The sequence below is a fragment of the Epinephelus lanceolatus genome, chromosome 6 (genome assembly GCF_041903045.1).
Source record: "Epinephelus lanceolatus isolate andai-2023 chromosome 6, ASM4190304v1, whole genome shotgun sequence".
Classification (NCBI taxonomy): domain Eukaryota; kingdom Metazoa; phylum Chordata; class Actinopteri; order Perciformes; family Serranidae; genus Epinephelus; species Epinephelus lanceolatus.
Window position 1 is genome coordinate 29,205,772 of NC_135739.1, and position 10,603 is coordinate 29,216,374.

General features: G+C 43.5%; 1 protein-coding gene across 1 annotated transcript; it reads left to right on the forward strand.

Moving 5' to 3' along the window:
• Nucleotides 1-358: 358 nt before the first annotated feature.
• ivns1abpa (influenza virus NS1A binding protein a) lies at nucleotides 359-10,172 on the forward strand. The gene is made up of 14 exons (XM_033621772.2): nucleotides 359-498; nucleotides 737-870; nucleotides 1,486-1,655; nucleotides 1,761-1,836; nucleotides 1,942-2,115; nucleotides 4,353-4,478; nucleotides 6,036-6,146; nucleotides 6,703-6,844; nucleotides 7,081-7,305; nucleotides 7,435-7,556; nucleotides 7,850-7,976; nucleotides 8,117-8,248; nucleotides 8,554-8,727; nucleotides 8,957-10,172. The coding sequence occupies exons 2-14, from the start codon at nucleotides 760-762 to the stop codon at nucleotides 9,217-9,219; spliced, it is 1,953 nt and encodes a 650-aa protein (XP_033477663.1). The 5' UTR covers nucleotides 359-498; nucleotides 737-759; the 3' UTR covers nucleotides 9,220-10,172.
• Nucleotides 10,173-10,603: the final 431 nt, after the last annotated feature.

The following is a 10,603-nucleotide window of genomic DNA, read 5'->3' on the forward strand; positions in this document are numbered from 1 at the left end:
AAATGGCTTGTGAGAGAGTAGAGGAGAGGTGTTCTCAGCTGCCATCTCGTGCTCAAGGTTGCCATGATTTACCATGTGGAACTGACTCATGCTAGCATTGCACTGGTGCCAAGAACAGGCAGCATCAATTTCAGGATTAGCCATTTGCCCTCTCTCCAGTTAAACAAACAAAACAAAACTCATGTTTCTTTTTCTCCTTTTTCCTAGGTTATAATGTATGACCAACACAGAATAAGTACAACTCTATAGCCAACGGGATCTCGAGGACTTGATTACAGTCGCTTCAAGCCTGATAGTTTGTCCGTGCGGCTGCTCCCCTTCTCCCTTCTGCTCACGCCCGTCTAGTCAACTGGCAGTTCTTCTAACAACTTCCCATCCCTCTCCTTGGGTGAAGAAGACTTGAGTTCAACTGTGATCTGAGTCTGCTTTGCCTATTGCCTACCTTTGGTTCTACTCTCAGCAGTGGTGCTTCCCTGGATTTGTATTATTCTCTATTAGGTAAGGCCATGATTAATGCATAGGACAGAATATAATACACAGTGCACAATACAGGCACCCAATCCTAATCCTCACTCTGGTCATCAATTAATAAAACCAGCTATTACAGTGTTGCACGGCTGAAAGCATGTTGGACAGAATGCAGAAGACAAGCATGCCGAGTATTATTGCTTCACTTGGCAGTCATTTAATTCTGTCTTTTTTTTTTTCTTTCTTTTTTTTAACCTTTCCTCTGCAGACACACCATCAAAATTCACCAAGATGATTCCAAACGGTTATTTGATCTTTGAGGATGAAAGTTTCCTGGATTCCACCGTGGCCAAAATGAATGCTCTGAGAAAGAGCGGTCAGTTCTGTGATGTTAGACTGCAGGTATGGTTAATGGAAACACTCACTGTCACGCTTTCTCAGAGAAGCTACACAGTCACTCTGTGAAACATAAGAGGTTATGGTGCACCGTAGGGGATAAAATGACTCGCGTGTTTATTGAATACAAAACAGTTTGAGATGCACAATATGTCAATACAAACTGTGGGGCTAATTGTATGTGTGTGTATGTACAGTGGAATTTAGAACAAACCACATAGTTGAGTGGGTCTGAATGATGACTGGTATGTGTGTGTGAAATGTGAGCCATTCCACACATAGAAACAAGAAAAAGATTTACTTCACTGTTTCCTGTTTTGTTTCCGTTGCTCTCTTATCTCAAGTGTGAGAACGTGTTCCCACCCTTTGTATAATACAGACCTGTTAGAGACTTGTGCAGCCAGTCAGGAATATACATTTAGATATTGCCAGTGAGGCACAAGGGAATTAAATGGCTTTGATTTGTAACTTTTAATGATGTTGCTTTTTATTACAAACATTTTCTCAATTAACATTGGATTTGTTTCTTTAGTTTCCTTTAATGCTGAGACACAAATATCATGTAGAAACTCACAGACATCCTAACGGTGTATGTTCTTCTCTCTTGCTCTCTTTGTCCAGGTGTGTGGTCATGAGTTGATGGCTCATCGTGCTGTTCTGGCTTGCTGCAGTCCCTACCTGTTTGAGATCTTCAACAGTGACGTTGAGCCTCATGGAGTCTCGCATGTCACTTTTGAGGACTTGGACCCAGAGGCTGTGGAGATCTTGCTCAATTACGCCTATACTGCCCAGTTAGTAACTCGTTGGCCTTTGACCCTTTCGTATCACAGCAAAATTTTAACTTTTGAAAATGATTGCCAACCTCTTATTCTTTTCGTCCTCTGTGTGTAACACAGGCTAAAGGCAGACAAGGAACTGGTCAAGGAAGTTTACTCTGCAGCCAAACGGTTCAAGATGGAACGAGTCAAACAGGTATGTTTTTAATCACACTCACTTCCCCAATGTCACAATTAAGGTCACATGTGATTTTTACAGGTGACAAGGAACTCATTAACTTTAACATATCCCACTCCTCAGATTTGTGGCGACTACCTGCTGACTAAAATGGATTCCCAGAGTGCCATCTCTTTTCGTAACTTTGCCAGCTCCATGGGAGATGCCAGAGTTTTGGCCAAGGTGGACGCCTTCATCCAAGACCATCTACTGGAAGTGTCTGAACAGGAGGACTTCCTCAAACTTCCCCGCCTAAAGGTACTATCTTAAATTAACACACATGCAGTAATGTTTCCAAGTATTTTCTAGTCAGTAGAAGTGGTACCAGTAAGTTATACATGATTTGGCAGAATTGGGGCCATCCCTGATTATGAAGCTACAAGACAACACAGGTTGGAACTTGACTCTTCTAGTCCCCCTTTGTTCCTGCACTAAAACTACCTAGCGTAGGTGGTCTTAAGCTGAATAGCATACACTGGAATAAGCTTTTTATTTTTAGCTCTCTTGACTTTGACACAAGATTAACAATGCTTATAGTATGAGGGAGTGCCTCTTATAGATTTCCCTGCTGCTAAATCCTGATGAGAATGTATTTAGGGCAGAGACTTAAAACATATTCTAACATAGGTGGGCTATAGTGTATAGGCATTTGTTCAACACAAGGACTCCACCAAGTACACTAGGAATAAATCAAATGAAGTTGTTAGAAGGGAAAACAAACATGCAAGCTGTTGGGCCTCCACTACGCTTTTCCCAAAGGTAGTGTAAAAGAAGTTGACATAGCCACTGTGACGTCACCAATTAGTTTGTCGACTGCCGTTTTGAAGCGAGTTTAGCATATTGTTTATTTGGAGCCAGAAGTGACTGTGGAGAAGTGAGGGACCCAAGGACACGATGCACACCGACCTATACAGGCAACCTGACAGAGTCTGACTCATAGTTAGGCAATGCAGAACTGTCACTTACAAAATTGATGATGAAAACGAAAGGTCACGGCTATTTAAATGTACTCGGTGCCATGGGTGCGTATTGCTATGCCTCTATCCTGATTGACAGATTGCTGTTTTAGTGACTTGTCAATCACAAGGTAGCCACGCCCTAAAGCATACCAGCTTTGTCAAGTGTTTTACTCTAAATGGGACCTTAATTTACAAAGTGAACATAATGCTGTATTAAAGAAAACTTGAAACTAGTGGCTGAGACCATAAACTCACCATAAACCCCGTGCTGGCCTTTAGTAAGAATGTGGGTTGATGGCACTTTAGCATTGGCTTCACTTGTCAGACTGTGAGGCGACATCCTCTTCTTTCACACTGTCTATCTGATTTGGGCACTTTCAGACACTAAATGAAAAAATGTTTAATTACAAAAATGTGGTAAAATTGTTTGGTTTGTTGCGGCCCCAGTTGGGAGTGAAAGATCTAATGGATAATAAGGTGAACCACAAACTGGACCTGAATTGAACAGAATTTCAGTTGGAGCACTTCAAATACATTTCAGGCAGTGATTAAGCCAATAATGTTTTAAAAATTTGCACCAGCAGGGTGTCCGCAGGGTCTTAAAGTATTAAAAGTTGATAGATCAAATGTCGGAAAATTAAGGCCCTTTAAAAAGTATTAAAAAGTCTTAATCACGATTTTATGAAGTATTATATTTTCTTGGCATTCAAGCTTTGACAAAAGTATCCATGAATGTATAATTTATTTTCCTCCTCGCGACTATTACAAACAACGATGTGTAGGTAGGCACAGTCGGACTGCCACTCGGGGCCGTGCAGGTACCTGTGCGACATCACGCGACAGGGCACGTCCAGGCGCCAAACAGAGGAGCAAAAGAAAATAAAAAATGGGGAAATGCAAGTTTGCTGACTCCTTGCTGGAGATGCCGGAGTTTAAAGATTGGATAAAGATGGTTGAAGGTACCAACTGGGAAGCCTATTGCAAATACTGCAAAAAAGATAAGCGTAGCCTCAATGGGAATAAATGCAGTTAAATCCCACATGCAAGGGGCTAGCCATAAGGCTGCCGTTAGCTACAGAGAGCGGCAGCTCTCCATTTCAAGTTTCTGCAGTCCTCCAGCGCCACGACCAGGTAACGTAAGTTAAAGATGCGTTGCTGCTAACGACAGCTTGAAGTGGCGATGAGGTCTTAAGGTTTTTTTGCAAGGTCTTAAAAAAGTCTTAAAAAGGTATTGAAATTAACCTCAAGATTCCTACATATACACTGACCAGGAGCTTACTGGTTTGTTGAGTGGTGTGGGTGGTTCCCAAGCAACTTAATATGATACTAGGGCAAATCTTGTCTCTGTGGCAAAGTTAAGGGATTATACAGGTAGTGAATCAGGTGTACCTCATTCTCAGGTAAATTAATAATCAGTGAAGATCAAGTTTTCCAGTAAACAATAAGGGTCCAGGTATTAGATTCTTCAGTCAAGCAGTCACTTTATCTTACTGTGTGTAAATCTAACTCCTGTGTCATCCCTTTGTGTGTTTACAGTTAGAAGTAATGCTAGAAGACAACCTGACCCTGCCAAGCAACGGCAAGCTCTACTCGAAGGTTCTCAACTGGGTGCAACGTAGCCTTTGGGAGAACGGAGACCAACTGGAACGACTGATGGAGGAGGTGAGTACCAGGGCCTGTAGTCTCACCTCTCAGACTGATCTTCATTCATACCCTGCCCTTTGCTCTCCCTCTGACTCCTGTTTTTGACATTAAGAAGTCATTAAGGGGGCTGAAGTAGAAGTAGCATGCCACTGTCATGCTGCTATGTCAGGATTGTTCTTTTTTTTTCCTCTGATTTGTTGAGGTTTTTGCAGTAAGAAACTCTGTACCCCTGAACCATACTACAAATTAGAGGTGAGCCAAAAAGAGCTGCTGTTTGCTCTTGTTTATTGTCTCCACTGTTCTCTTTTTGGTTATGTGGTTGGTTTACGTTCAACCCTATCTGAGTATAACAGGGCTCTTCATCTGTGAAACACTAAAACGCAGGTTCTCAAAGGTGTGACCCTTGATTCTACTGTCTCACTGCCACTTTACTATCTGAACAGGTGCGTGTTTGTTGCTCCAGCACTAACAGTCACTCCTCCCCATTGATTTATCTCTCTGTAGGTTTATTAGCAGCAGCAGGAGACCAGACTGAAGAGCCAGGACTGAGCCACCAGGGTAATGAGTCAGAGAAAAGAGAGGGAGGAGAGGAGCACTACTGCCTCTCAGCAGCCCCTCTTTGCAGCCAAGCAACACTGTGCTCCCATCTGTCCATACCACATATACAGATGCATCCCACATATGCAGATGCATCTCATTTCTGCGTTCACCAAAATACATTGCTCACAAACCTTTAGTGATAAATACATCTAATTGAATGTCCATTTACTCATAACAATATAGTCTCATACAGGCCTACTTATCCACTGACACATTCAAGAAAATTTTAAATTACAGACGAATGATTAACCATTCAGGTAAAATTATAAATTTCAGCAACTTTTTTATTAAATTACAGAAGCCCCTGCTTTTTTCCCTCATTTTCTAAAACGTGCCCTTCAGATGGGCAACTGAGGAGCTTCATCACATATTCTCGTAGTATTATTTTGTCTGGCCCCAACAGAACATTACGTGGTTTTGCTTTTATTTTTGGATTTAATCTTTTAATGAGTACTGTTTAAGATGAGCTTAATAGTTGTTACAACAGCGCTGTCTTTAGTCATCTGGATTTGACTGCCTATTGTGGCTGTCATCACAATGAACAGCTTGTTCAGCTAAAGGACCGGTTTCCAAGCAGCAGAAGTGGAAAGAGGGCTACATGCAGCCCCCCCTCTTCCTCCTCCTCCTTCTCTTCATTCTTCACAGAAGATCTTTCCAGATGCAGCCTCTCATTCTTCACCAGCTCCCTCTTTTTTTTTTAGATGCAAATTAAGGAGAGCCACTGTCAGATACCTTCTTGAGCTCAAACACTTAACCCACTCTGTGCAGTGGCAGCAGCGTGTGTCTTTTTAAAGGAAGCTTTCCATCCAAGCAACAGAAGATCCAGGCTGTTCGTCCCTTCCCCCCTCTTCCTCTTCACAGCACTACCCTCCTCCTCCTCCTCCCCACTTCCTCCCTCCCCCCCTTTTGCTGGGGTTCTCAGTGTGTTGCCATGGAGACAGCCACATGGGTGTGTTGTTCCTGTTTGTCTTTCAGGTGCAAACGCTGTACTACTCACCTGACCATAAGCTGGTGGATGGAGGGCTGATGATTGATGGGCACTGTGAGGTGTTTGGTGGCGAGGAGGACCACCTTCAGTTTGTGCAGGTACTCAACAGCTTGTGCCTGGCTTCACTGTAATGAAGTCTCTACCACATTTTGCTTTGGCAGTGTGTAGCCTTATTATACAGTTTGCCTGGCCATGCATAAAAACACTACACAGCCTGTGCCTGGCAAGAAGTAGATATGGCTCATTTAATACCAAATTTAGCCGCAATGCAATGTCAGTAGATTAGCAAGAAATGACCTATGATACCTGCCTGGCTATGCTGTTGAGCATATATGAAAACCACACTTTGATCTTTAAGATAACCTCAACCAGTTGAATGCAGTAATGGCTGCTCCAGCTTTTACCCTCTATTCTGAGTTGTGACTAACCTGTGTGTTGTTAGATCTGATTGTATTGTGGTCCGAGACTGTAGTTTGCGGTGCTGTGTTGTTGGCTTCAGGTGATGTGAGATTTCAATACATACTCGATAAAGACCTCTATTATTAGACCAGCTGGATCAAAGTGTACTTTGTGGGGTATGTTTACCTGGTGTTGTGGCCAGTGGTGGGCCTGTGGTGCAAGCTTGGCTTCTGTAGCTGCACTGTGCTCTTGCAGAAGAAACCCATACGGGAGAGCGCCCAGAGACAGATGAGCTGCAGCTCCTCAGGAAGCCTGTCGCCCTCCAACCAAGCAGCAAATGCCCCGAAACAGCCCGGCAGGAGAGAGTGGAAGTACATCGCCTCTGAGAAGACCACAAGTACGTTTGTGCATGTGATTTTTCACAGTACAATCAGAAATATTTTCTTTGAATATATTTTGTGCACAAGTCTCTCAGATGCTGCTCGATAAAATTAGACGAGATTGAGGTCAGAAGTCTGTTGACTTCAAGATTAGACAACTTGACTTGAAGGGACATAGAATCTGAATTCTGAGCTTGATCTTTAAACTTTTTCTCCTCACGTGGCTCTAAACAATCTCCAATTTTACCCGTAGACAACAACTACCTGTGTCTGGCTGTGCTGGACGGTATGTTGTGTGTGATCTTCTTGCACGGTCGCAGCAGCCCTCAGACCTCTCCCTCTGCCACCCCCTGCCTGATGAAGAGCCTCAGCTTCGAGGCCCAGCCCGAGGAGTTGGAGGAGCAGCCGCTCTCACCCATGCATTATGCTCGCTCTGGCCTGGGCACCGCAGCTCTGAATGGAAAACTCATTGCAGCAGGTTAGCACTAAACAGGGTTAGAGTAGAGGCCTGTATCATGTGTAAGGTGAATAACTGGAGCTACAAGGAGGTCGGGGTACATAAGAAGCTACATGCTTCTCTCTTGACTTCATCTCGATGTTCCTGCAGGAGGCTACAACAGAGAAGAGTGTCTGAGGACTGTGGAGTGTTACGATCCCAACGAGGACAGCTGGACCTTCATTGCTCCCATGCGGACTCCAAGGGCTCGATTCCAGATGGCTGTGCTCATGGTACAGTTTACTATTAATCTTTATCTCACATTTATTGACTCTGCAGTGAAGTGACATTTTTACTGTTGTCATAGAAATACACCTATTTAATACTTACACAGGTTTTAGTTGGCTTGTGCAAATACATACATGCTTCCCTACTTCCTGCCCAATTAATTGTTTCTAAATTACCTTAATGTCAATAGGTTGTTGTAGTTCCAAATCAAACTTTAAATGTGAGTGTTTAGGTGTCAGGTTGCTGCATCATAATCATCTTCATCTTCTAATGACTCGTATATATATTTACCTTACAGGGTCAGCTGTACGTGATTGGAGGTTCAAATGGACACTCTGATGAGCTGAGCTCCGGGGAGATGTACGATCCACATGCTGATGAATGGACTCAAGTGCCAGAGCTGAGGACAAACCGCTGCAATGCAGGTCAGTCCCTCCTGCAAGGGTTTATGATTTTGTTGAATTTAACGATTTTATCCAGGAAAATGCTTCATTAAAGTAGCCTTCTTGTTACTGACTGAAGCCAGTTTGCTTTTTTAGCTCATCCCTGCCCTCTCTGTTTAAAGGTGTCTGCTCATTGAACAACAAACTCTATGTTGTTGGAGGGTCGGACCCCTGCGGGCAGAAGGGCCTGAAGAACTGTGATGCTTTTGACCCTGTGACCAAAACCTGGTCCAACTGTGCCTCCCTTAACATCAGTATGTGTCCACACAGTCCCACATACACTCACAATCTTCCATTTATCTACATATCACATGGTCTAACCTTAAGCACAAAGCTGAATGTCTTTTTCAGAGGGCTAACAAATGTCTGTCTTTCACATAAAGCTTTAATTATTCCCTCTGGGGAACTGGATTATTAGAACAGAGAGTACATTATGTTAAGAACGAGACCAAAAGAAGGATAACAGTTAATCAGAGAACAGCTTGTGCTCTTGTAATATTTGCAACATAACTGGAGGGGAAATGGGAAAGTTATATTCATTAAGTAAATTTGTTTTCAGGGAGGCACCAGGCAGCCGTGTGTGAGTTGGAAGGCTTCATGTACGTGATTGGAGGGGCGGAGTCGTGGAACTGCCTGAACACTGTGGAACGCTACAACCCCGAGAACAACACCTGGACCCTGATAGCCCCCATGAATGTGGCTCGCAGGGGGGCCGCCGTCGCTGTCCATGCAGGTAAGGCCACGACCACAAACGGGTGTGATGACGTTAGAATCAGCTGCAGTTCCTTGGCAGCTTCTTCAGTGTGTGCATGGTGCAAGAACATCATGCTATGTGGGAAACTGACGTCTTATCAACGTGCTGACAAGAAGCAAAGTGTTAGAAATTTAAATTTTGGGTGATTCAGTTCTTGCACAGAACAGTCATCAGTCATCCTGCTAATACTGTCTCTCACTCTGTCCAGGCAAACTGTTTGTCGTTGGCGGCTTCGATGGCTCCCACGCGCTCCGTTGTGTGGAGGTGTACGACCCCGCCCGCAATGAGTGGAGGATGATGGGTAGCATGACATCTTCACGCAGCAATGCGGGTGTTGCCATCCTGGGAGAAACCATCTACGCTGTGGGCGGCTTTGACGGAAACGAGTTCCTCAACACGTTGGAGGTGTACAACCTCGAGACGGACGAGTGGAACGACTGCACCAAGGCCCTGTCTCCCCTCTCTGAGTGAAGGGGGGGGACAGGGAGGTGGGAGGAGCAGGAGGGAGGGAGGGGGGTTGGGGAGTTTCACAGTGCTTCACCTTTTTCCAAACTAACAGGCTTAGTGACGTAATCGTGTTTCGTGATGTTCTGTGTGTGTGTATGAGCGGATATGTGTGGGTGGGGGTGGGGATTGTTGGGGTGAGGGGTCTTCAGTGAAGACTGGCTTATATATGACGAGGGGGGGGGGGGGGTTAGTTGCCCAAAGCAACATGACGCCTTTGCATATTGCATATGTTTTTTTGTGCTGTATATATTTTGTTTCTTCCTCATTTTTGTCATATGCCAACATTTAATACACATTTAGTGCTTTTCTTTTTCTCTTAGAGTTGAAAGGTTTCACTTTGAGGGTTTTCAGATGAGCTCGCAGTTATCGGTCACTTGGAAGGTGGCAGTATGGTGTGGTGACAATTGACTTTTGAAAGTTCTAAGTTTTATTTAAGAATATTTCTGTTGTGGAAATATAATTTTGCTCACATATTTAAAGGTCAGTGGTTTGAAGCCTTACTCAGAGTGCGAGTTGATAAACACCTGTCATGGCTTTTTGTGTCATTTTAAACAAGCTGGATTGCTTTTTGAATCTTAAATGATGGCCTTTTTTATATTTTTTATACACTGCTGATTTACCGATATAATAAAATAAAGTAGTAGCAGACAGCTTAAAGTCAATGAATCTAACCAGTGCCAGTTTTAGTTAATTTTTTGTGCACACACACCACACGCACAACCATGCTTCTGCTAACCAAACTTTTGTTATTGTGATTTAACTAATTGATGTATGTAGAGATGCAGTTTACTGAAGATCCTTTTTTTTCTTTTGTGTTTTAAAGTGTCAGGCATTGGCAGATTCTTCTGGAAGGAATATTAGAACGAGATAATTATCACATTTGTAACATTTCTTAATTAATAAATCATTAAATCTAATCTTTGTCTCCAGCCTGCTTCCTAATTGTTTGTCATTAAGTGATGATAGACAATAACTTGGGCTAATATATAGTTTTGTACTTGTGCCCGGACTGATGGGTTTTTAACCGAGGAGGGCAATAAACATTAAAGAGCGGTCTGGTCGTGATTGCATTGTAAGCGTCAGCATTTTTAAGTTGGCAGCTGAGCCAGGTGCTTCAAGCCCAGCTTCCAACAGCTGATCTGCTGACCCTAAATTTAGACTTTACTGCAGCCTCATCTCCCCCACGTTCCGCATTTACCGTCAAGTAATTACGGTGTCCTGGTCACTGCTGTCTAAGCTTTCATTGCCACCGTTCTCCTCGGGGGACTACCACACTAAGCCAGGTTTTTTTTCTGCTCCTCTAAGTGTCTTTTAGAAGAGATTATCCTAAGGTGGCTAACAGACCTCA

Coding starts and splice junctions, on each gene's coding strand:
- ivns1abpa (XM_033621772.2), top strand. CDS start 760: ATGATTCCAAACGGTTATTTGATCTTTGAGGATGAAAGTTTCCTGGAT. Junction 1,656..1,760: donor AATTACGCCTATACTGCCCA/GTTAGTAACTCG, acceptor TGTGTAACACAG/GCTAAAGGCAGACAAGGAAC. Junction 8,728..8,956: donor CGCCGTCGCTGTCCATGCAG/GTAAGGCCACGA, acceptor CACTCTGTCCAG/GCAAACTGTTTGTCGTTGGC.